This window comes from the organism of the source record quoted next, unplaced genomic scaffold (assembly GCF_019419815.1).
Source record: "Pyrus x bretschneideri cultivar Hongxiangsu unplaced genomic scaffold, Pyrus_bretschneideri_v1 Contig2, whole genome shotgun sequence".
NCBI classification, from domain to species: domain Eukaryota; kingdom Viridiplantae; phylum Streptophyta; class Magnoliopsida; order Rosales; family Rosaceae; genus Pyrus; species Pyrus x bretschneideri.
In genome coordinates this window covers 11,563,722-11,589,951 of record NW_025999501.1, presented here as the reverse complement: position 1 = coordinate 11,589,951, position 26,230 = coordinate 11,563,722, and the positions used below count along the sequence as shown (strand labels likewise).

At 36.6% G+C, this 26,230-nt stretch overlaps 1 protein-coding gene and 4 pseudogenes across 2 annotated transcripts; all 5 read right to left on the bottom strand.

Annotated features, from left to right (window-relative positions):
* Positions 1 to 827: 827 nt before the first annotated feature.
* LOC125476859 lies at positions 828 to 10,349 on the bottom strand (annotated as a pseudogene).
* LOC125476918 lies at positions 6,169 to 9,272 on the bottom strand (annotated as a pseudogene).
* LOC125476920 (PHD finger-like domain-containing protein 5A) lies at positions 9,871 to 11,772 on the bottom strand. Of its 2 annotated transcripts, none has more exons than XM_048583562.1 (3): positions 11,719 to 11,772; positions 10,585 to 11,004; positions 9,871 to 10,358 (listed from the first exon to the last, which is right to left on the bottom strand). In XM_048583562.1, the coding sequence occupies exon 2, from the start codon at positions 10,998 to 11,000 to the stop codon at positions 10,668 to 10,670; it is 333 nt and encodes a 110-aa protein (XP_048439519.1). In that variant the 5' UTR covers positions 11,001 to 11,004; positions 11,719 to 11,772; the 3' UTR covers positions 9,871 to 10,358; positions 10,585 to 10,667. The 2 variants fall into 2 exon arrangements, 1 of the variants encoding a protein (XP_048439519.1); XR_007258166.1 differs by lacking the exon at positions 9,871 to 10,358 and having other exon boundaries at positions 10,698 to 10,835; positions 10,919 to 11,004; positions 11,719 to 11,771.
* A 5,809-nt stretch (positions 11,773 to 17,581) lies between these two features.
* On the bottom strand, positions 17,582 to 19,104 carry LOC103940204 (annotated as a pseudogene).
* A 5,814-nt stretch (positions 19,105 to 24,918) lies between these two features.
* Positions 24,919 to 26,223, bottom strand: LOC125476919 (annotated as a pseudogene).
* Positions 26,224 to 26,230: the final 7 nt, after the last annotated feature.

Below are 26,230 nucleotides of genomic sequence, written 5' to 3'. Positions count from 1 at the left end.
GTTAGTCCACATAAATTAAGAAATCTTATCACATGTAAGAAAAAGCACTTGAGATTGGATGGCCACAGATTTTCTCGTACTGCTTTTATATATTTATTTCTAGTCAGGGTTTGCAAAGTTAACAACGATCGAGATAGATGAGTTTAACTGGCATCGGCAAAGACAAATGGAAACCCAGAAAACCAAAGTTTAATTTGCACAAAAGTACAAAAGAGAAGAAATCTTAGCACATATAAGAAAAAAAACACTTGAGATTGGAGGGCCTCAGAAACTAGGATAGACCAACTTAGTCCACAGCGTAGAAGGAACGGAAGAGTCAGACGGACTTAGTCCACAGCGTAGAAGGAACGGAAGAGTCAGACCAACTTAGTCCACAGCTTCAGTTCGGTTGAGCCACCTAACAGTGGATCCCTGTCATCCACCTAACAACGATCGAGAAGAGATGAGTTTAACCGGCATCAGTAAATACAAAAGGGCATTGTAAGTGTTTCGTCCGGTTGAAATCATGTTAGATTTGGAGTAAATTCAGAGCTACATGTAAGTGTTTCAATTTGTTTGGATTGCATAAGATTATCAAAACACACCCTTGCTATCGTAAACAACGTGCCCCCTTGAATTACACAATCTCTAAAGGAGTGTACCATATCTGATTGTACTGCCATTTGAACTCGTGGCCAAATGTACTAAGTAATTTATCGGCAGCAACCCGAAACAGTAAAACAAGTTTACCATTTTAACCACAAGTCGCTTGTAAATATTAGCTAAAAAATTACAAGGCTTGCAACAACAGTAACTCCACGGTTTGAATGAACGAGTTCAGAATAATGTTACACTAGTCTGCACAAGCGAGGTCTCGAACAGAATTACCTTCCGTTAGCGTTAACCGCTGCCGCTACTCCAGCAGTCACTCCAGCACAAAGAACAGAAGACATATACTATTGGGCATTTCGACCTGCCGCAAGTTGGATTCGAAATTTCTCAGGTCTTCGTGAATATTGACTAGAACACGCACCTGAGAACAAAGTTTCATGTGCTAAGATTTCAGGCAAAACCAAATAATAGTAATACCTTGTTGAAGTGTGACGGATGTCAATGTCAACCCTCCGATTAGCAAAGCTGATGCCACCGGTAGATACTGCAATGTTTGTTCTCACACTACTTGACTATAGATTCAGTGAAGCCATTTTAAAAGTGGCACAAGTTACCTTCATTCGCGGCCAACTAATGGCGATTACATGCCAAGCTGGCCAATCAAACATCAAGTTTGCTAGAATTGAATTTTACTTCTCCTTTTGTTACTAAAGGCATATCCATTAAATATCGCTCGTATTTGCTAAAGTAGGCATGATTTCTTACTAAATTTACTTTCATGAGATGCAATTGAACCATAAGGGTACTCCCCAAATGATCATAAACTAAAATATCAAGGTTCCGAGAAGATGGACCAAGATTTTATTATCCTACCCGGGATCTGTATAACTGATAACAAAGGGATATATAAAACCAGACAAGGACTTCAGGCACTTCAATTTCTTTGAAAGATTCATTGTACTTACAGAAAAAGATTCAGCCCGGGATGGTGAAATATCCCTTCTAACTGTATAGCGGCCACTGATAAGATCCATAGCATCCTGAACAAATTTGAAACTTATTTTAAGCAAGTATATACAAATGGAAGTCACTTGCTTTCATGCAGATGAGCAATACTCTATATGCGAAAGAGAGGCAGTTTACCTGCCAAATGCCATCCTGAAAGTTATTCAAAAAATATCTTGAAAGAGCACTCATCCCGTCTTTAATTATTCCACCAAATGTCTGCTTCCCTTATCTGCGGTATATGGATCCAGAACATGATTTGGAAAAAAAGGACATATATATTGATTCAAGTCATACTATATAGTTGAATTTACCTAACCAGGTCCCCTTTAAGGGCATACATCCCTGCGTACTCGAGGCTTATCTCCTCACCTTGCTCCGCCCACACTAAAGCAACAGAATTGAGAATAAGTATAACAACTTATTATAGACATCATTTGATCACGAATGAAAGATAGGATACATGACACGAATAATTCCATACATGCTCTAAATGTTTGGTAGTCTTCAGCAAACATAGAAATGCTTTCAGAAGAATCCAGCACTCCAGTCCCCTGCAATGGTGCATCTAGAGACTTCTGGGCCAAGCAACTCTACAAAATAAAGAAGCAGTATACAATTTAATGTCAAATCTCAGTTTACTCATGCTATGGCATATGGTATATCATATTAGCACAAATTATTAAGATCAATCACACTAGGTAACTTTCTTAGAAACCTGAGTAACATTTGTTCTATCAAGGCAATCAATGCAGTTTGATCTGACAATCCCTTTCTGCTCCTCCAGTATATTGCCTTTCGCATCTACGAGGAAGTATCTGCTCAGCTGGAAGAGTTTTGATTAAAAACAGTATTACATATAGCCAGCATACCTGGATTTTGGCATACTTAATTCAATCAGATATTACGCTTTCATTACCCTTGCTTTTCAAATTGCTCTGAGATCTGCTAGTATAGAACCTTTAGGTTTTCAAAGTTTGAGTTACCACATACATGATGAAAGTCAAATGAAACGTACCTGCTACAAAAACACTAGTAAGTTGAGAACAAAATCTCATTTCTGACATTGTTCCCAATGCCAACCAATAGAACTGACTTCATTATAAGCAACCTCGAAAACAAAAAAGGAATCTACTTGAAGTGGGAAAATGATTCAGTTGGGAGGCAACATAGTTGCACAAATTGTCACCTCACGTTTGGTAGATTTTGCATTTCAGCAGAAAATGTTGTGCTTAGTTGACCTTCATCACCATGCTACAAATAACAATAAATGGAAAACTTATAACAACTGGAGATATATGAAACAACATATACTTTGCATACAATTAAAAAAACAGTAAAACTTGTGTAGCACAAGCAATCAGCTGGGAAGAGTTATAGACACCATTGCTTATCTAGCGAATCCCAGACCACAAAAAGGTGAGCGTGTCGTTCAAACACAATTTGAAGGAAAAAAATTGCAAACTTTTCAGCTTAACGTAAAGGTGAACCAGTGAGCAAGGATTGTTCAATTCAAAGGATTGTTCAATTCAAAGTAAAAAGAGAAGAAACCCTTACTTTATCAGTTAGGTCTATTGCCATTGTCTCTCCATATCTTTGTGAAAGATAAAAAAAATGGCGCTCCGCAACATTTGACTGTAAGTAGATTGGGAAAATTCAGAAACTACTCTAACAAGAACTGTACCCTAAAACCAGAAAAGAGTCAAAAGGGATGGATTTGCATCTCTGGCAACAAATTACCGTCTGCTCATGAGTAATAATCCTAAGTTGTGGTTTATAGCTCAAGTCAACAATTTGCTCCCAAAGAAGCAGAATTGAACCTCGAATCTGAAAAACATATCAAAAGTATTATTTGAGGGTTTTTATTCGGAAAAAAGGAATAGATAAATAAATCTTCTTGAATTAATTTATGACAAAACTTCCATTCTACTATCAGTCTTAAGGGTTAATAGTGAAACAGCGCTTGCATATTTAGAGAGTATGGTATTGAAAAAGTTCTCTAAATGTATAAAAGTTGGCAAAAACCAATCTATCCTTGCTAAACTGTACAAAAGTTTCATCCATGTGAGGGGCAGTCCATAAACCTCAGAAAAGAATGACAAAGTTCTACAATTATGATATTTCTCACATCAACAAGGAGCGCAGAATGTGAAGAAAGTTGAGGTTCCACCATAAAACCAACTGGCAATAGGGGATTAGCCCAATTTACTTATAAGCTCATGCAAGTCCCTCCTCCCATCAATATGGGATTCATTCTCAACAAAATATACTTTTCTCAAATGTTTAATCCTCGGCCAACTTAGTTGATCACGTGTACAATGACACCATGATATAAGCTAATGTCCTATTTAGGCAAAGAAACATAATAGTAACTAACAATATTCCGATACAATAATACCTCAGCACACATTTCTTTTCTGAACCTTCATATGAGAATTACCTGCAACAATGAGGACTGGAAACCTTCAATCTCCACCAACTGCTCAGTTTCAATAAAATTAGCAACATCTCCATCAAGGTTGGCTCCTCTTCTCCACATTCCTGTCCCTACGCGACCACATTACAGCGTTTCATGTTTAAGTCCTTCAAAACATGCAGATACAGACACAAAAGTGACTACAAGAATCAATCATCACTATAAGATTGTACCTAGACGCCGGGTACACCTCCTTGAGACTATCGTAAGTGTGGCAGATAAGCCCTTTAGCTTTAGCTGTGCAGTCTGGAAGCTTAAATGTAGTTTAAGGAACACCATAACATATTACTCACCTAAACTCTGAATCTCAACCTTAGAGAGAGAGAGAGAGAGAGAGAGAGAGGGATATACACATAAGAAATCAGTAAATTCAGGATATTTCCTTGTACTAGAGGAATAATGAACCCATCAAGCTGCCATGAGAAAATTAATGAGCATTAGCAATAAAATTTGTGCGCGAAGAACTGACGACTTTTGGAAATGCTGTTCTTCCTTAAAGATATACATTAAGTGGCGGCAAGCGAGAAAATACTTCAAATTGTTTAACTAATTCTGACCTCAAAGATGGAAAGTCTAACCTTATACTCGATAAGTTCGTCCAAAAGATTTCTGTTCCAAACAAATCTAGGGTCAGCCTGAAAACACAAATAATGTTAAAAACTACCAAGCAATTACTAGTCATAGATTGTAATGTTAGCCATAGATTGTAACGTGTAAAGTAATCATTTGATAGGAGTTAAAATGGCATTAAGAGAAAAGACTGATAAACATCCATATGATATGGTGTCAGTTGACTCGATACTCATGCTTTCTCGTCTTCTAGTGCTGGCAAAAAAATCCTTTGGATAAAGGGGAAGGGAGAATCTCTTGACAACCAAAAAATTGCACAAAGGATGGCATGTCTTCAAGGATATGAACTGAAAAGGCATCTTTATTGAGCTGAAACTTTCACCTTGAGAACAAAAGATAAGTATAGTGCACAAAAACACAGAAGTAAGCAAATCCTTCGGGCGGTTTTCCTTTCTTTCCCTATTAACCCTCTGACTTGGAAAGAGTTGAGGATGCCTAGTAAACTAAACGCTTGGACAATATATATGCTTATATGCACCTGATGTATATAACATGAACCACTTTTAAGAACTAATCAGGTCCCAATATACCCAATATTCCAAATTTCCAACTAACCTGCTTCCATATTGGTTTGGCCATCCATCCTTCCACTAACTTACATCTTCTGTGAAAGCTGGTAGAAATGATCAATTATAGATACATAAATTGACATGATAAGATTTTGAACAGTAATCTCACAACAGCTATGAAAACAGCGGAATTCAAAACATCTTCTTTGAAAGTGATATATCAGTCACGTACGAGAAGTACAGCCCCGGAGTTGATTGGACTGTTTTCAACAGAGCCATGAAGTACGCCTCATCCTTTTTCTGCACAAACACATCACAAATTCAAAACATCCCAAGTCACACTGAAATTCGCTAACGAATCAAAAGAATCAAAACCCTTACCTCCTGAGCAGTTGAATTCTTCATACACTTGTTGCAGGACAGAAACCTTATCGAGGTCACTCAATAAACAGGGAAGCCGAGATAAGTCTCAACTTCCGTCCGCGAAGTTATTACAAGAGCATAATTTCCTGCACCAAACACCATTCCCTGGAAATATAGCCATTCAATCCACAGATTTATACAATACAACGGAAAAAAGTTACACATTTTCATTTTGAAATACTCCAAAGCGAGTAAAAGCAAGCAATTGACTTACATGTAAGCAATCTGATCGTTCCCGCCACTCCGTATATCATCGAGGTTTTGTTTGGGGCTGCCCGGATGAGGGGTTTGTTTGGGTCAGCCCGGATGACAGAGCAACACGTCTCGAGGCTGCCAAGTGGAGGGATTGTGTGAAGCCAAGCCATCGTTTTTGGGTTTTTATGGGTGGGTGGATGGGGAGGCCATCTCCAACCGAAGGGTCCAGAGGGCCCAAAATAGCCCGAAAACCATCTCCAACCGAGAGCTAGGCCAGAGGGCTTGTGGGCCCCACGGAATCTAAAAGGGCCAAAGGGTCAAAGGGCTGGCCAAAAAATCAAGCCAATCCTGTCGAATATAACCGACAGGAATATATTTAATGTAAATATATTCATGTCAATTATTTCTGACAGGATTGCTTAAAGAAAAATTTGAATCCAACGGTTAGCTGACGTCAGCTAGCCGTTGGATTTTGAAAGATTTTAAAGAGTATAGCGTCGACTTACTGAGCAATCTTTAGCATGGAGACCCCAATTCATACATTCATTTCACAATTTCAGCAGAAGATAAAATGGAAATGTCAAGTTCATCTATTAAATCTTAAATCACATATGAAATTGGATTAATAAAGTTCCAAGAACACCAAGGAGTTCAAACATCCATAGATGCATGCCACATACAAAGATTACGAGTGAGAATTATGGAAGTCATTAATTCCTTAACTAGACTAGCCACAGAATGAGAGTAGGTTGGAAATATATCGAACGAGAAAGTACAACAATGAAACATAAAAAGTAACAAGCAAGTTTCCTAAGAAAAATACCTGATTGTAATATTGGCTAAGCCTCAATGATGAACAAAACAAAATGATTTCCCGAAGCTAAGCGAAACAGGACCTGCTAATGATCATCTTTTCTTGAAACCATACTTTTTCCGTTCATAGAAAAGATCTGTTTTGGCACTTCCCAGATTCACAATTTTCGGCCACCCATCTCTATCTTTCTCCTGCTGAGTACACTCTTTGCAGTAATAATATCAGAAATTCCAACCCTTCCACAAATAACACACCTTCCCTGGAAAGATCCATAGTTGCACTCATCGCAAACCCGAACAAGTGTGCAAGGACACACATAAGAGTCACAAATTACACACTTACCGTCACACTTTTCACACAACCTTCCGATAGCTATTCCAGGTTGCTTCCGGCACATAATCAAGTCAGGATGATGCTTTGCCATGTTCCTGCAACAACAGGGTAAAATAAGCTCCTGTCCATCGGATCAAATAGGCCCAAACCACAGTAGAAACAGAATCCAAATGATAAAAACTCGAATCCCCAAATTAACTAGAACCCTACCCTAGCTGACTGGCAGCTGACTTAGCTTTCGAGTGCCCCTCAGATGCTCCTGCATCAACTGATAATGCTAATGCACATTCAAAAGTTTCGAGACTAACCCAATTTGCAAATCTGCATACTTTTTAACAATTTCATGCCAAATTGCAGGGTGTTTATATTCACAAATCATGCAACTTATCGATCAGCTACGAATATTTGCAAACTCTTATACAACTATGCACAAAAATAATAAACGTGGTTTACTTTTGTCACACCAATTCGTCAATGCAAAGCAGCTCATTGCCCCATAACTCCAATACCAAAAAAACCCAATAAATCCAAATTTTTTAATTTCTAATTACTCCTTCAACTTCTGGGTGCCTCCGATGTTTGCCTAATTCCCATCACAGAAAACAAATTGTGGGAATTAAACATGCTGTGTAAATAGATGAAACGATTAATAAATTGAACAGAACAGGAACCCTAAAACAGGTAATCGAATGCGCATTCGGCTAGAAATTTGAATTTTAGATGGAAATAATCAAAATACAGCAGCAGTTTTCTACATATGCGAAAACTAAAGAGGAAGAACGAGAAGCGAAAAGAGCAAAGCTTACCGAAGATAGCTGGAGAGGACTCGGATGAACGGATGCAACTCAGTTTCAATAAAATTAGCAACATCTCCATCAAGGTTGGCTCCTCTTCTCCACATTCTTGTCTCTACGCGACCACATTACAGTGTTTCATGTTTAAGTCCTTCAAAACATGCAGATACAGACACAAAAGTGATTACAGGAATCAATCATCTCTATAAGATTGTACCTAGACACCGGGTACACCTCCTTGAGACCATCGTAAGTGTGGGGGATAAGCCCCGTAGTTTTAGCTGTGCAGTCTGGAAGCTTAAATGTAGGTAAAGGAACACCATAACATATTACTCACCTAAACTCTGACTCTCAATCTTAGAGAGAGGGAGAGAGAGAGGGAGAGAGAGAGAGAGAGAGAGAGGGAGAGAGAGGGATATACACATAAGAAATCAGTAAATTCAGGATATTTCCTAGTATTAGAGGAATAATGAACCCATCAAGCTGCCATGAGAAAATTAATGAGCATTAGCAATAAAATTTGTGCGCGAAGAACTGACAATTTTTGGAAATGTTGTTCTTCCTTAAAGATATACATTAAGTGGTGGCAAGCGAGAAAATACTTCAAATTGTTTAACTAATTATGACCTCGAAGATGGAAAGTCTAACCTTATACTCGATAAGTTCGTCCAAAAGATTTATGTTCCAAACAAATCGAGGGTCAGCCTGAAAACACAAATAATATTAAAAACTACCAAGCAATTACTAGTCATACATCGTAATGTGTAAAGTAAACATTTGATAGGAGCTAAAATGGCATTAAGAGAAAAGACTGATAAACATCCATATGATATGGTGTGTCAATTGACTCGATACTCATGCTTTCTCGTCTTCTAGTGCTGACAAAATATCCTTTGGATAAAGGGGAAGGGAGAATCACTTGACAACCAAAACATTGCACAAAGGATGGCATGTCTTCAAGGATATGAACTGAAAAGGCATCTTTATTTAGCTGAAACTTTCACCTCGAGAACAAAAGATAAGTACGGTGCACAAAAACACAGAAGTAGGCAAATCCTTAGGGCAGTTTTCCTTTCTTTCCCTATTAACCCTCTGACTTGGAAAGGGTTGAGGATGCCTAGTAAACTAAACGCGTGGACAATATATGCTTATATGCAACATGAATCACTTTTAAGAACTAATGAGGTCCCGATAAACCCAATTTTCCAAATTTCCAACTAACCTGCTTCCATATTGGTTTGGCCATCCATCCTTCCACTAACTTACATCTTCTTTGAAAGCTGGTAGAAATGATCAATTATATATGATTAGATAAACAAACACAACACTTTATTGAACAGATACATAAATTGACATGATAAGATTTTGAACAGTAATCACACAACAGCGATGAAAACAGCAGAATTTACTTAAACGGCACCCTAACAGATACAAAAAAATTAAACTTAGGCTGAGTGCTAGGTATAAGAATTTACTTTAGTGTTATATCAGTCTTGTACGAGAAGTACAGCCCCAGAGTTGATTGGACTGTTTTCAACAGAGCCATGAAGTACGCCTCATCCTTTTTCTGCACAAACACATCACAAATTTAAAACATCCCAAGCCACAATCAAACTCGCTAATGAATCAAAAAAATCAAAACCCTTACCTCCTGAGCAGTTGAATTCTTCATACCCACGTTGCAGGACAGAAACCTCATCGAGGTCACTCGATAAACAGGGAAGCCAAGATAAGTCCGAACTTCCATCCGCAAAGTTAGTACAAGAACATAATTTCCTGCACCAAACACATCAATTCAGCAAACAAACACAATTTCCTGGAAATACAGCCATTCATTCCACAGATTTATACAATATAACCAAAAAAAAGTTACACATTTTCGTTTCGAAATACTCCAAAGCGAGTAAAAGCAAGCAATTGACTTACCTGTAAGCAATGTGATCGTTCCCACCACTTCATATATTGTCGAGGTTTTCGACGGACTTGCAGAAGAAGAAGAAGAATCACCTAGCAATCAGAAACAAGTATCGATTGAGCTACACAAATTTAGCAACAAAAAAAATCAAGGTCGATCAAAAGGGATGAACAATTTATACCATTAAGCGGCTTAATGGAGCCGTTGCGGCAGTCGATCGAGAAGCCTCGATCCAGAGCCGCAACGGATTTGATCACTTGTCCTGAAACTCCTGCAATTTCAGCCCCTCGTACAGCTTGAAACTTCCGCCAGAGCAAGATCCACCGCCGTCCATTTCCACCGGATTTTGATCAGAGAAGAAAATGGTGGTTTATCAAATTGGAAATGTCCAAACCACACCTCCCTCTGTTTTCAGGCTTTCAGCTGATGACCGATGTCAAAGACAATGGATTCATTAAATGACGTTTTTGCCACTAATGATTCGTAATTTATTCTCATTATTGTCTGCGGGCAGTTTGCAGCCGGTGGCAGTGGTCTTTGTGTTAGTGACAGGAGCGACGATTCCGCACCTGCTACTGTACCGTAATAAATTACAGCCGCAATGTTTGTCCAAAGTGACAGGAGTGGATGACGTGGCGACACCTGGATACCGTCCAAAGTTCATCTACTGAACCTTAAATCACATATGAAACTGGATTAACAAAGCTCCAAGAACACCGGGGAGTTCAGACATGAATAGATGCATGCTACATACAAAGATTACGAGTGAGAATTATGGAAGTCATTAATCCCTTAACTAGACTAGCCACAGAATGAGAGTAGGTTGGAAACATATTGAACGAGAAAGTACAACAGTCAAACATACGAGCAGTAACAAGCAAGTTTCCTAAGCAAAATACCTGATTATAATATTGGCTAAGCCTCAATGATGAACAAAACAAAATGATTTCCCGAAGCTGAGCGAAACATGACCTGCTAATGATCATCTTTTCTTGAAACCATACGTTTTCTGTTCATAGAACAGATCTGTTTTGGCAATTCCCAGATTCACAATTTTCAGGCACCCATCTCTATCTTTCTCCTGCTGAGTACACTCTTTGCAGTAACAAGCATCAGAAATTACAACCCCTCCACAAATAACACACCTTCCCTGGAAAGATCCATAGTTGCACTCATCGCAAACCCGAACAAGGGTGCAAGGACATACATAAGATTCACAAATTACACACTTACCGTCGCACTTTTCACACAACCTTCCAATAGCTATTCCAGGTTGCTTCCGGCACATAATCAGGTCAGGATGATGCTTCGCCATGTTCCTGCAATAACAGGGTAAAATAAGCTTCTGTCCAGCAGATCAAATAGGCCCAAATCACAGTAGAAACAGAATCCAAATGATAAAAATTCGAATCCCCAAATTAACTAGAACCCTAGCCTAGCTGGCTGGCAGCCGACTTAGCTTTCTAGTGCCCCTCAGATGCTCCTGCATCAACTGATAACGCTAATGCACATTCAAAAGTTTCGAGACTAACCCAATTTGCAAATCTGCATACTTTTTAACAATTTCATGCCAAATTGCAGGGTGTTTATATTCACAAATCATGCAACTTATCGATCAGCTACGAATATTTGCAAACTCTTTTACAACTATGTACAAAAATAATAAAAGTGGTTTACTTTTGTCACACCAATTCATCAATGCAAAGCAGTTCATTGCCCCATAACTCCAATACCAAAAAAAAACCCAAAAAATCCAAATTTTTTTAATTTCTAATTACTCTTTCAACTTCTGGGTGCTTCCGATGTTTGCCTAATTCCCATCACAGAAAACAAATTGTGGGAATTAAACATGATGTGTAAATAGATGAAACGATTAATAAATTGAACAGAACAGGAACCCTAAAACAGGTAATCGAATGCACATTCGGCTAGAAATTTGAATTTTAGATGGCAATAATCAAAATACAGCAGCAGTTTTCTACATATGCGAAAACTAGAGAGGAAGAACGAGAAGCGAAAAGAGCAAAGCTTACCCAATATAGCTGGAGAGGACTCGGATGGTGGGATGCTACTATAAGAGGGGATTGATGTTTTTTATTTTATTTTTTTGTATTTTTAAGTTTCAATTAAAAATTATCGTATTATGGTGTAATAGTATTCATCATCAAATGTAAGTAGAGAGCTATTAGGTTTAACCCTCGTCAAAAACTAATTTGAACTATATTATTGTTAATCAAATATGAAGCTTAGTCTACTTCTCCATCGATAATGCCATTTGGTTAAAAACAAAAAAAAAATTAATGAAAAATGGTTGAAAATTTTAATTTTAATGAAAAACCATTCTATAACTTTATTTAATGGTTAGTACAAAGCTCAATATTAAACAAGTTCAATAAAATGGCCCAACGAAAATAACATACTGATTTATTTATTTTGCCTTTTGGGTTATGTTAGTTTTGTTTTCCATTAGTTTGGTTATGTCGAAGAATTGAGTTTTGATTTGATTGCTTTCTGGTATCCAGCCAAGGATTTTTGGGCTTTAGGAACTCGATCAAATTAGGTTCTTTTTCTTCTTGTTCCTGTTCAAAAAATCAAGCATAGAAGAAGAGGAGATGGCAACAGAATCATCAGAGGGAGAAGAGGATGTAAAGCTGACGAGAGGGAACCAACTGCTGATAGTCGACGACGATCTCAGAGAAATGGGCAAGAAGGTCCCGACGAAGAAACAAAGAGAGGAGAATTAATTTTCAATTCTGAAATTCTTGTTAATTACTAATAACTACTCTCTTTTTGGCCCCCTAGCTAAGATACGGGATGTTCGTTCAAATCTCTTACCAATCCTCAGATGAAGGGTGCGATTTTGGTTTTTGGGATGACATTAAGAAGTCGGAAGAAGTTAAAACAGAGTTTTGATTCGATATGATGCAGTTGCTTGTAATATTCTGTTGTTCTTTTGTCTTTGTCAATCAGAAAATATATACAGGAAGATGTAATCCAAAAAAAACCAAATGGGTGTTTGGTATTTAAGATTGGATACCTGGCTTCTGAGATTGGATCGAAGAAAACGATTGATCCCCATACTTTTTAAATTTCTTTTATCTTCTGCAACAAAACATGCAAAGAAGGAGAGTTCTGGGAGTCTCTGAGAGCCTTTGGTGACTAGTCAGTCTTTCTACACTAAAGTGAAATGAAAGATGCTGCCAAATGTGTCTCAATATGTTTCAATACCACATTGCCCATTACATTTGCCTTTATTATCCAAATCACCAATGCTTAATAATGATGGTGATTACATATATCATCATCATTGACTCTGCTGCACAAGTAGTAGATTACTCTAATGTGGAATCATTGACTCTGCTGCTTAAGAATGCAGAGACTCAGTTGGGGTCCATGGACGAGCTTGTTGAGTCCTACACTTGCTGAGTTTCTACATTAAGCTTACTAACTAAATTTGTAAATTGAGTTTATGGTAGGAATTAATATTTGTTTTTGTAGTTTTGTGTGCGTGTGGACTGACTACTGCTAGGTGTGTATCTACGTATGTATGTCCATTTGGGACAGTGAGATTTAACCCATTTCATTTAGAGCGAATGGAGATCAATCGACCATCTTAAAGAACTTGATTAATTATAAATTGTCATCATTATAATTTACAACAAATTACGCTAAAGAAGAAATGAAATGTTTGAACCAACTACTCAGTGAGTTTAAGAGAAATTGTCTTATTCATTAGAGTAATCTATTACTTACAATTTATTATTTGATTTAACTTTCACATTTTACATTCTTATGTGTTATGCACACAATGTAGCCAATTCATTACGGTGCGCAATAGCTTTGGTTTTTTCTTTCTATACACATTCAAACTCACATTGCTGAGAAAATAATTAATTAGTTAATTTTGTTGCTGATACATTTATAATTGTCATTTTCTATAATGTGAGAAAGTTTACATTTATCATATTCAACGATGTGTTTTAACTTCAATTAAATTGTTGTCGAGATTCTCATTATAATTTTTTTAGCAAAAACAAAAAAAGGTAAGAAGTATTTGAGAAATAGTGATAATACCCGTGTTCAATTCAAGAAATAGTCAATATTTAGTTTAAGAAATAGTAATAGTACCCATGTTAAGTTAAGAAATAATGTTAATACATGTGCCAGTTTAAGAAATAGTCAGACTTAAATTTAAGAAATAATGATATTACTAGTATTAAGTCTAAGAAATAGTGATAGTACCCATGTTTAGTTTAAGAAATAGTCAGTGTTCAATTTACGAAATACGGAAATAGTGATAGTACATGTGTCAGTTTAAGAAATAGTCAGTGTTAAGTTTAAGAAATAGTGATAATACTCGTGTTAGTTTAAGAAATAGTGTTAGTAACCATGTTCAATTTAAGAAATAGTCAGTGTTCAGTTTACAAAATAGTGATTGTACTCTTGTCAGTTTAAGGAATAGTCATTGTTAAGTTTAAGGAATAGTGTTAGTAACCGTATTCAATTTAAGAAATAGTAAATGTTCAGTTTATGAACTAGTGATAGTAACCGTGTTAATTTACGAAATAGTTAGTGTTAAGTTTAAGAAATACTATTAGTAAAAGTGTTAAGTTTAAGAAGTAGTGTTAGTAATCGTGTTCAGTTTAAAAATTAGCGATAGCGCCCGTGTTCAGTTTAAGAAATAGTGATAGTGCCCGTTTTCTGTTCAAGAAATAGTCAGTGTTCAGTTTAAAAAATAGCATTAGTAACCGCATTCAATTTAAGAAATAGTCAGTGTTCAGTTTATGAAATAGTGATAGTAACCGTGTTAATTTAATAAATAGTCAGTGTTAAGTTTAAGAAATAGTATTAGTAAAAGAGTTCAGTTTAAGAAATAGTGTTAGTAACCATGTTCAGTTTAAAAAATAGCAACAGTGCCCGTGTTCAGTTTAAGAAATAGTGGTAGTGCTCGTTTTCTGTTTAAAAAATAGTCATTGTTACGTTTAAGAAGAAATAGTGATAGTAACCATGTTAATTTAAGAAATAGTCAGTGTTAAGTTTAAGAAATAACGTTATTAACCGTATTCAATTTAAGAAATAGTCAGTGTTCAATTTATGAAATAGTGATAATAAATGTGTTAATTTCAGAAATAGTCAGTGTTAAGTTTAAGAAATAGTATTAGCAAAAGTGTTCAGTTTAAGGAATAGTGTTAGTAACCTTGTTTAGTTTAAAAAATAGCGATAGTGCCCGTGTTCAGTTTAAGAAAAATAGTGATAGTGCCCGTTTTTTGTTTAAGAAATAGTCAGTGTTAAGTTTACGAAATAGTGATAATACCCGTATTTAGTTCAAGAAATAATCAGTGTTCAATTCTATCAATATCCTGTAAAATAATTGGATATCTAATTTTGTAATGTAGCCTTCAAGGGGTATATAATTGGACGAAGAACAAAGACATTCACATGGAGCCTAATGTATGTTGCTGGATGTTGGCACCTATAAGATTGATTTGGCAGACATGGAGGAAAAGAATGAAGAGTCTATTGCTGCCTTCATTGAAGAAGTCCACTTAAGCCATTAATTTAGTAGACATTGAGGAGAAAAACATGATATAATGTAAATATGCATATATAAGTTTTTGTGTTTTTTTTTTCTTTTGAGTGAAAAAGTTAAATGTTAGATTAGCCACCAATGAGGTTCGAACTCACGCCGTCATATAAGAGCACAACACCTTTTCACCACTGTGATAAAAGGTCACTTGCAAAATATGCATATATAAGTTCAATGAGCAGCTTCCCATACTAAAAAAATGTTGAATTACAGCCTTGTGGAGATTTGAAGGGCACAATAGGCATTACAATTTACAATAGAGAGAAAAATTGGAATAATAAATATTAGCTGACTCATTATAAATTCAAAGACATTGCACATCACCAAAACATTACGTAATTATGAAGGGCAACTGGCATTAGTCTCATCCAACACAAAAAAGCAACTAATATTTAAGGTTAAAAAAAAAAAAAAACAAACAAATAGCTTCATATTGAATTTGTGCAGAATCATAATCGCTTTCTAAAGCTGTAGTTGAGTACCCAAATTGCAATCAAAATGACTGCTGAGAAGACTTAAGCAGTTGCGGCTGCTTCCTTATTCTTAAGTGCAGCTTCGGTGCCTATTCAAAACAAAATTCCCAATATGAAAGCGAATTCAAGCACAAAACTCAAACCAAAGAAAACAAATGAAGAAAAAACAAACAGAGCAAGACCATAAAAATCTCCCAAAAAATGATTTGATTAATACCTTCTCTGAAACAGCTCTTGAATCTGCGAGGCACATTGCGCTGATACCTCAGCCTTCCAGTTCCAATGGTCTTCCTTCGGATCTCCTTTTGACTCCACTTGTTTATTTGTCCAAAAAGGGAAGTCTGTTTCTAACATAATTGGTTAACAGAATGGAGTTTCCGTTAGGGGCAAGGGTTGGAAAAAAAAATTATTTCGTTTTAGGCTTTTAATTAAGCCCATGTGTGTTTAATGTTCGTGGGCTTGATATTAATTAGTTTTGTTTTTATGATTAAATATGAAGCTTTTTTATATTAAATAATATTATAGGATGGTTTTTTTATTAAACTAAACTTAGTCCAAGCCTTTTTTTATTAAAGCTCTCTAAAAAAAATTCATACAACAAAATTTGTTTTTTCTTATTTATCAATTTTTTGTTGTAAATGGGATGACCTGATATAATAAATTTGCGGAAAACAAAAAAGAATGAAATAATGGGCTTCTGGGTCATACTAGCTTATTCATTGGCCTATAAAATCAACTCAAGCAAATGTTTTAGAGAGAACACGATGTAAGCAATATCAAGGCTAGAGAGAAGGAAAAAAAAGTGAAAATTATCTTTGTACTTTTATTATTTGAAATAATGAAAGCCTAAAAAATTAAATCTGCAGTATTAGTTTCCAGTTAAATCTTGATCATTCTTGTCTCTTTGAGTGTTTGGGCTTTGTTTTAGGAGTGTGCAAAATTTTGACAAACAATAGGCGTAATGTAATATTTAATTGTATCCACAAGGCTTATTCACATATCTTTTTTGCACATTGTATGTAGGGGCTAATAGAGTATGAAAGACAACATATTTATACGTGCCTTGAAACGATCTTTCATCCTTTAACCCACATGCTACAAATATATATATATATATATTTATTTATTTATTTATTTATTCCAACAAAACTTGTATAGCACATGCAACCATCTGGGAAGAAATATGAGACTAAAATGTTCTAAACTGCTTAAGCATTGAGTTTATTAGATTCTTAACAGGATTGACATAACCAAGACAATTAGAAATAGCTCCAAACAAATAAGAATTTGAAAGCTTCAAGTCATACAAATGAAAACTTTGTCCATTTAAAACAACCGCTAACATAAAAAGAGGCAAGGTTCAATGCAACGGCACGAAAAGTAGAGAAAAACAAGAAAAGAAAAACCACAAGCTGCATGTATTTATCCTTCTTTAGCCTTCTTGAACTTTGAGGTAGGAGTCTCTAATTGCACTCATTTTTCCGACAACCATACTTAGAAGCATCCGCTCCCTTGGTGATACAGCACAGCATGAGAGTCCTATCTGCATCACAGCAAACAAGCATTCCTCTACCTTTTTTGCTTTCACCACTCAGCGATTGTTAAGTCTGGGCAGCACAGTCCTTTCTTATTTGTTTGGAGCTATATACATATATAGGAAAATTAATGAGCATTAGCAATAAATTCAGTAAATTCAGGATATTTCCTTGTATTAGAGGAGTAATGAACCCATCAAGCTGCCATGAGAAAATTAATGAGCATTAGCAATAAAATTTGTGTGTGAAGAACTGACGACTTTTGGAAATGCTCTTCTTTCTTAAAGATGTACATTAAGTGGTGGCAAGCGAGAAAATACTTCAAATTGTTTAACTAATTATGACCTCGAAGATGGAAAGTCTAACCTTATACTCGATAAGTTCGTCCAAAAGATTTATGTTCCAAACAAATCGAGGGTCAGCCTGGAAACACAAATAATGTTAAAAACTACCAAGCAATTACTAGTCATAGATTGTAATGTTAGTCATAGATTGTAATGTGTAAAGTAATCATTTGATAGGAGCTAAAATGGCATTAAGAGAAAAGACTGATAAACATCCATATGATATGGTGTGTCAGTTGACTCGATACTCATGCTTTCTCGTCTTCTAGTGCTGACAAAAAATCCTTTGGATAAAGGGGAAGGGAGAATCACTTGGCAACCAAAAAATTGCACAAAGGATGGCACGTCTTCAAGGATATCAACTGAGAAGGCATCTTTATTGAGCTGAAACTTTCACCTTGAGAACAAAAGATAAGTACAGTGCACAAAAACACAGAAGTAGGCAAATCCATAGGGCGGTTTTCCTTTCTTTCCCTATTAACCCTCTGACTTGGAAAGAGTTGACAATGCCTAGTAAACTAAACGCGTGGACAATATATATGCTTATATGCACCTGATGTATATAACATGAATAACTTTTAAGAACTAATGAGGTCCCGATAAACCCAATATTCCAAATTTCCAACTAACCTGCTTCCATATTGGTTTGGCCATCCATCCTTCCACTAACTTACATCTTCTTTGAAAGCTGGTAGAATGATCAATTATATATGATTAAATAAACAAATACAGCACTTTACCGAATAGATACATAAATAGACATGATAGGATTTTGAACAGTAATCACACAACAGCTTTGAAAACAGCGGAATGTACTTAAACGGCACCCTAACAGATACAAAAAATTTAAACTTTGGCTGAGTGCTAGGCATAAGAATTTACTTTAGTGTTATATCAGTCTCGTACGAGAAGTACAGCCCCGGAGTTGATTGGACTGTTTTCAACAGAGCCATGAACTACGCCTCATCCTTTTTCTGCAGAAACGCATCACAAGTTCAAAACATCCCAAGTCACACTGAAATTCGCTAACGAATCAAAAGAATCAAAACCCTTACCTCCTGAGCAGTTGGATTCTTCATACCCTCGTTGCGGGACAGAAACCTCATCGAGGTCACTCGATAAACAGGGAAGCCGAGATAAGTCCCAACTTCTGTCCGCGAAGTTATTACAAGAGCATAATTTCCTGCACCAAACACATCAATACAGCAAACAAACACTATTCCCTGCAAATATAGCCATTCAATCCACAGATTTATACAATATAACGGAAAAAAGTTACACATTTTCGTTTCGAAATACTCCAAAGCGAGTAAAAGCAAGCAATGGACTTACCTGTAAGCAATCTGATCGTTCCCGCCACTCCGTATATCGTCGAGGTTTTGTTTGGGACTGCCCGGATGAGGGGTTTGGTTTGGGGCAGCCCGGATGACGGGGCAACACGTCCCAAGGCTGCCAAGTAGAGGGATTGTGTGAAGCCAAGTCATCGTTTTTGGGTTTTTGTGGGTGGGTGGATGGGGAGGTTAAACCCTCGGGGGTGGGATGCCTTTCCAAATAGGCAATGTTGCAAGTGGGGGAAGTCGTTAAATCTTAAATGGCCAAGTACAAAAGAAGTGTGAAGGATGGATTCTTCACTTGTGAGTTGTGGTTTGACTTGGATCGGACTATTTCGATTGATAAAAAACTCTTGTTGTAGTTGTAATTTAGGGCATGTTTGCGTACTTTGCGGATATGATAATGATATGAAAGTGATATATACGTGACATTGTTCAGGTACGGAATAAGCAAGTCTTTATTTGCAATGATACATGGTTGAAATTATAAAAGGAACACATTTGTTTAACGAGGGATTCCATTACCTTTTTATTCCTTGCATTTTAGTAAACGTATGATGTCAAGAGTGAGAATTACACCCACACTTTGCATTCTCATTCTTGGTAAGTAAACAGACCACTATTGAGTTTAAAAGTGGTTAACATATTATTCTTCCACACAACAGTTTACAATTAACTTGAGGTAACATTTTCGTTGCATAAAAGACTATTTTTTTTAAACAATTATATTCCACGTCTAAACGGAGGGGATAATCTACTCTAAGGGAGGGTGCAGAAAGAACTTTTTGACACAACAATATTTTGCATTTAAGCGGATGGGATAATCTACTATGGGAAGGGTAGCTGGATTAGGTCATACAATGAATCAACTATTTACTAAGTATTAAACTTAACATAAATATAATACGTCCTTGCTATCAATGTGCCTCAAATCAAGACGTCTAACTAAATTGGAACACTGATTGGACTAACTTGAACTTGATCTTGATCTCAATATGTTTCAGTCCTTGTCATTAAACTAGCCACTAGTGTGTGTGATGATGGGACAAAATAATAAAGTGGGTGGTGCAGTTCCAAGTGATTGCTGGTAGCAGTGAAGTTGAAGGGTAGGTGACAAAATAATAAGATTTCTCTCCGGATCTGTGTGCTTCAAATTCTGAGGACCAAGTTATCATGGGCGTTCGATTCAAATCCTCCGGTCAGAAATCTTTCTTTCCCTTCCTCTTCTTCTTGGAAGTCAAAGACCTTTCTTTCCTTTCCTCTTCTTCTTGGAAGTCAAAGACGGAAGAACCCTTGGGTCTCACACACTGAGAATTCATCGACGCAATAAAGAGATTCGTTGTTCCTGACCCTGCTTGACCTTAATTTTTATTTGAAAAAGTAAAAGTTATGTCTTGGTCTGAATGGGGATACCATTTCTCTTCTGCATGTCCATAGAGTTTTGAAAAATCCAAACATCTCAGAGATAAAGAGGTAGAAATTTATCGAGCAAACCGCACTCTTTCATATATGTCAGGAGTCCATTGATGAGAATGGGTCAGGGAAAGCTTGAGCCCAATTCCTATAGTGATGAATATAAGCGCAATTGAAATTCCTGGGGACCTCCAACGCCGACTGGGAGGAAACCACCATTATCGCTGCGACTCTGAACAAACGGATAAAGACTGGCCTGCTGGTGGCCAATCTGATCCCCACCCACTTGTCGATGGCGGCGAGAGGAAGAAGGGCCTGCTGGTCACGAGGGCGAGGGTTACGAGGTCTACACCAATTGCGAGTAGAAAGGATCCTTAGCCGAGGATCTTATCCCTTCTTATCACATAAACAACTCAACAAGTCTCTCAATTTTTATATACACGAAGTGGAAAATCCAAGAAGGTTTGAACTTGTGTCACAACCAACAATAAAACTATTTGTTAATTATTCATCCCCATAAGTAAATTCATGTGCTTCCGTTTCTCGTACACGTCAGAATGATTTGTTGAAATTTATATACACTAAAGCGGAATGAGAAAAACACTGTTCATAAGCAACAGTGTTTTGACGTTTTTGCCCTTATTTTAATGTTTATGTGTTCCTACTTTTTGTGCTTTTACAGTGAAATTCCCAAATTGCCCTATAAGCATACGTGTATATGGAAAAAAGTATTCCACGCATGGCATGCTAGGGAGATTTGCAGCACCGCTTCATTCCTCTCATCTGCACCGTTTCCTTCCTCTTCCTCTTCGAATTGATATGGAATACTGCTCAACCAAATTTTCTCACCATTTCGTTCCTACTTCTCCACCTCTTTCATTCGTGCTGCACCATGAATCGAAACAAAAAACTGCTCATCCAAATCAATTTCAGTTAACTCAAATCCTTAAAACCCAAATTTCTCCAGATCGTTGGAATCAGTTTGCTTTTGTTGTTGCTAATCTACAGATAGAGCTTAAATTTACATACAATTTTTTATTTTTCTTGATTGGAGTTTGAAAAGAATTAGTTGTTCTTAGAAATAATTACAAAAAATTGGAAAAGGGAAAGCGAAGAAATGCATGCAAATGGGTTTGGGAAAATGACTTCTTTGGCATTCGCTTTTGGCTTTGATGTAGGTTTTTTAATCAAAATGGTCCACAAGATTTGCATAACTCCTCATTTTAGTCATTGAGATTTCAAATCAATAGAAGTGCTCCCTAAGATTTTCCACCATCCATCATTTTGGTCATTCCGTTAAAAACTCCGTTAAGTGTCCTGGAGTTTTTGGCCAGAAGTTTGGGCAATTTTCAAAGCTTCGTAACTCAATTGTTTCTTAACCAAATTGACCCATAATATATCAAAATGAAGATAGGAAAGTTTAAAATAAGATTATAACTATTTGGAAGCCCAATGGTTGCCGGAGATGGTCGGAAAATAGCCTCAAAGTTGACTGGTCCGAGGGAAAACTGAAAAACTCGCCGGAAACTGGGTGAACTTTAAACGTTCATAACTTCTTCAATACTCAACGAAATCAAGTGATTCAAAAATGAAAATCATACTTCTTGATGAGACGAAGAGAATGGTACCTTTCTCAATGGATAAATCGCCTTCCTTTGTCTGTAAAACGGTTCGAAAGTGGCTGTCTTGGTCTCGAGTTAGCCAATTTTGGATCCCTTTTTTGGCCAAACCATGGAGATTTAGCCTTTGAAAAGGTACTATTCTCTTCTTCTCATCAAGAAGTATGATTTTTGTTTTTGAATCACTTGATTTCGTGGAGTATTGAAGAAGTTATGAACATTTAAAGTTTACCCAGTTTCCGGCGTGTTTTTCAGTTTTCCCTCGGACTGGTCAACTTTGAAGCTATTTTTTGACCATCTTCGGCAACCATTGGGATTCTAAATGGTATAATCTTACTCTACGCTTTCCTATCTTCATTTTGATATATTATGGGTCGAATTTGGTTAAAAAACGATTGAGTTACGAAACTTTGAAAATTGCCAAACTTCTGGCCAAGAGCTCTGGGACACTTAACGGAGTTTTTAATGGAATGACCAAAATGATGGATGGTAGACAATCTCAGGGACCACTTCTATTGATTTGAAATCTCAGGGATCAAAATGTGGAGTTATGCAAATCTCAGGGATTATTTTGGCTAAAAAGCCTTATGTGTATGTCTTCATTGGATGAGCTTTGTTTTCCTTTTTTGATCTTATTGTTTTTTTTTTCTTTTCCCCATTTGGGCTAAATAGTTCTCAACCTTCCGAGCGATTATCAATAATCGTTGTTGTTGTGAATATATTTAGTCAATGACTTACTAAAACACCAATTCTCCATAGATTCTCCATAGCCAGAGCACTATTAGATGACGCTTTGCGAAAAAAAAAAATGGGGATAGAGAAGGCTCACAAGGAAATTTGAGCTTTTGTCAGATAAAATATCCTTTTTTTTTCAATTCATGTTAATTTGCTGTAATTTATTTTATTTAATTTGGTTTTTAATTCTTTTGTTGTTGTTTTATGATTATGGGGGTTTTGCTTTCAGACTCGAACGCCGTTGTCTTCCGAAGTCCTCTGTAATCAAGGTAAGCAATTTGAAAATTTTGGCGGATTGAAATCAGAGTTTCAATTTACACATTTGTTTAGATTTGACTTTAGAAGCAAATTTATGCATATTTTCCATCAGCTTTTTCTTTTGTTACTTTGGATAGGTCTGTTGTCCAGATTTTGAGCATCTTCTTTTGGGAGTGATTAATAGCTACTGTGACAGTTAGTTTTATACTCTTTCTGAAAAAAAATTATGCTTAGTATTTAAATGTTGTAGCATTTTAAAATTCTTGCTTCTGTGGTTGTGATATGATATATGTATTTGCTTTATTTAATTACAATTTAGGTGTGATGAAAAATTTAAAATTTAACTTCATTATTTTCTTCCCAGCTATCAATCTGTAGTTTGGCATTTACAATTTTTTGCACATGATGCGAAATAGCAAAAGAAATCAGGGAATACAAGAAGATCATACTTCTGACACTGCAAATGGAATAGAAATGTTTATTAAAAATGTTTGTCATGCTGATGGTGCACATATGTTGCCTGAAAGCTCTTCCAAACAAAGTTTGGTGATGCAACAAGGGTGTGACTCTCGCACTTCTGATATAGCTGGCCTTAAAAAAAAAAAAATTCCTCAAGCCCAAACAAAAGACAAAAAAATATTGAACACGTATCCTGTAGCGATTTGAATACAATTGAAATAACTGCAGAGGGTTTTATGTTCTAATTTATGGGTTTTGGTCAAAAGGGGTTTAGATATTTAGGTTTGATTGCTCTGTTTCATTTGCTTTTAGGGTTTTGGAGAGTTTGAATTTGGGGCAATGGGGTTCAAGGTTTGCATGAATCATTCGTGTAGAACAGCCGATACACACGAATGAAAGAAAGGTTGATCTTTGTGGTTCAGCGAAGTTGCCGGTCTCTGCTCCGAGTGCATGTAATTTGTTAGCCCTCTTCGATTTTGCTTACCAAATTTTAAATTTTCAACCATTTTTAAGTTGTGATTTTTTCAATGATGTGTTTTATGGTGTTTGAGTTTGGAGACTTTGGACCCGGTGCTTCTAGATATCTTGAAAAAGCACAAGGAAAAAATTTCAATCAAGGTAAGCGTCTCCAAGTCTTTAGTTAAAACCAAGGACTGTCCAACCACTGTGTAATTACTGATCAACTCTATGTTGATAACGTTTAAAGTGTTTTGCACATCGCATGGAGGTTGTTATTAATGATTAGACCAACAATCATCCACATTCTCTAAATAGGATTTCAATAGAACATACATGCAAAGTGAAGACTTATTTCTACCATTTGGATTGAACTGCTTTGATCGGTTTCTAAATTATTTGGAGATGGGTGTTTTAAATTGTGGGTACGGTTTCCAAACATGCAGCAAAGCGCAGGTATCTTTGCTTGTACGACTCCAAGGTACTATAAATGTATACACATACGTACATATTGAAATATATGTTTTTCAATAATCTCGTTCACACAAATGATTTGTGTTCTTAAGGAGCGATGTGAATAATATTATTGTAAATTCACACTAATATGACACTTCACATTCCATAGAGCTTGATCGAAATCTGAATGGCTGGAACATCTGACAAAGGCGTTCATTTGTAGAGTATAAGTCTTGAATCGCATGGTAGTGGTTCTTTTGACCACCCTAATCTAGGGGGAAGGGATCGGACTCGGGAGCAAAGGGTAAGACACACTACCCTGGCCAAAATCAATACCCCGGGAATATTCAATTGAGATTTTGAAAGATTTTAAAGAGTATGCGTCGACTTACTGAGCAATCTTTAGCATGGAGTCCCCAATTCATACATCCATTTCACAATTTCAGTAGAAGATAAAAAGGAAATGCCAAGTTCATCTACTGAATCTTAAATCACATATGAAATTGGATTAACAAAGCTGCAAGCACACCGAGGAGTTCAAACATCCATAGATGCATGCATGCCACATACAAAGATTACGAGTGAGAATTATGGAAGTCATTAATTCCTTGACTAGCCACAGAATAAGAGTAGGTTGGAAACATATCGAACGAGAAAGTACAACAGTCAAACATATAAGCAGTAACAAGCAAGTTTCCTAAGAAAAATACCTGATTGTAATATTGGCAAAGCCTCAATGATGAACAAAATAAAATGATTTCCCGAAGCTAAGCGAAACATGACCGGCTAATGATCATCTTTTCTTGAAACCATACTTTTTCCGTTCATAGAACAGATCTGTTTTGGCACTTTCCAGATTCACAATTTTCGGGAACCCGTCTCTATCTTTCTCCTCCTGAGTATACTCTTTGCAGTAATAAGCACCAGAAGTTCCATCCCCTCCACAAATAACACACCTTCCCTAAAAAGATCCATAGTTGCACTCATCGCCAAACCCGAACAAGGGTGCAAGGACGCACATAAGAGTCACAAATTACACACTTACCGTCACACTTTTCACACAACATTCCAATAGCTATTCCAGGTTGCTTCCGGCACATAATCAGGTCAGGATGATGCTTCGCCATGTTCCTGCAACAACAGGGTAAAATAAGCTTCTGTCCAGCGGATCAAATAGGGCAAAATCACAGTAGAAACAGAATCCAAATGATAAAAACTCGAATCCTCAAATTAACTAGAACCCTAGCCTAGCTGGCTGCCAGCGAACTTAGCTTTCGAGTGCCCCTCAGATGCTCCTGCATCAACTGATAATGCTAATGCACATTCAAAAGTTTCGAGACTAACCCAATTTGCAAATCTGCATACTTTTTAACAATTTCATGCCAAATTGCATGGTGTTTATATTCACAAATCATGCAACTTATCGATCAGCTACGAATATTTGCAAACTCTTTTACATCAATGCAAAGCAGTTCATTGCTCCATAACTCCAATACCAAAAAAACCCAAAAAATCTAATTTTTTAATTTCTAATTACTCTTTCAACTTGCGGGAATTAAACATGCTGTGTAAATAGATGAAACGATTAATAAATTGAACACAACAGGAACCCTAAAACAGGTAATCGAATGCGCATTCGGCTAGAAATTTGAATTTTAGATGGAAATAATCAAAATACAGCAGCAGTTTTCTACATATGCGAAAACTAGAGAGGAAGAACGAGAAGCGAAAAGAGCAAAGCTTACCGAAGATAGCTGGAAAGGACTCGGATGAAGGGATGCAACTATAAGAGGGGATTGGCGCCATTGGGGGAGTTGGGCTCGGCTGACTGAGAGAGAATCGGACAGGGGTAATGTTTTTATTTGATTTTTTTTTTTTG

Bases quoted from the DNA above. Each gene is read 5' to 3' on its own strand.
- LOC125476920 (XM_048583562.1), bottom strand. From the start codon at position 11,000: ATGGCGAAGCATCATCCTGACCTGATTATGTGCCGGAAGCAACCTGGA.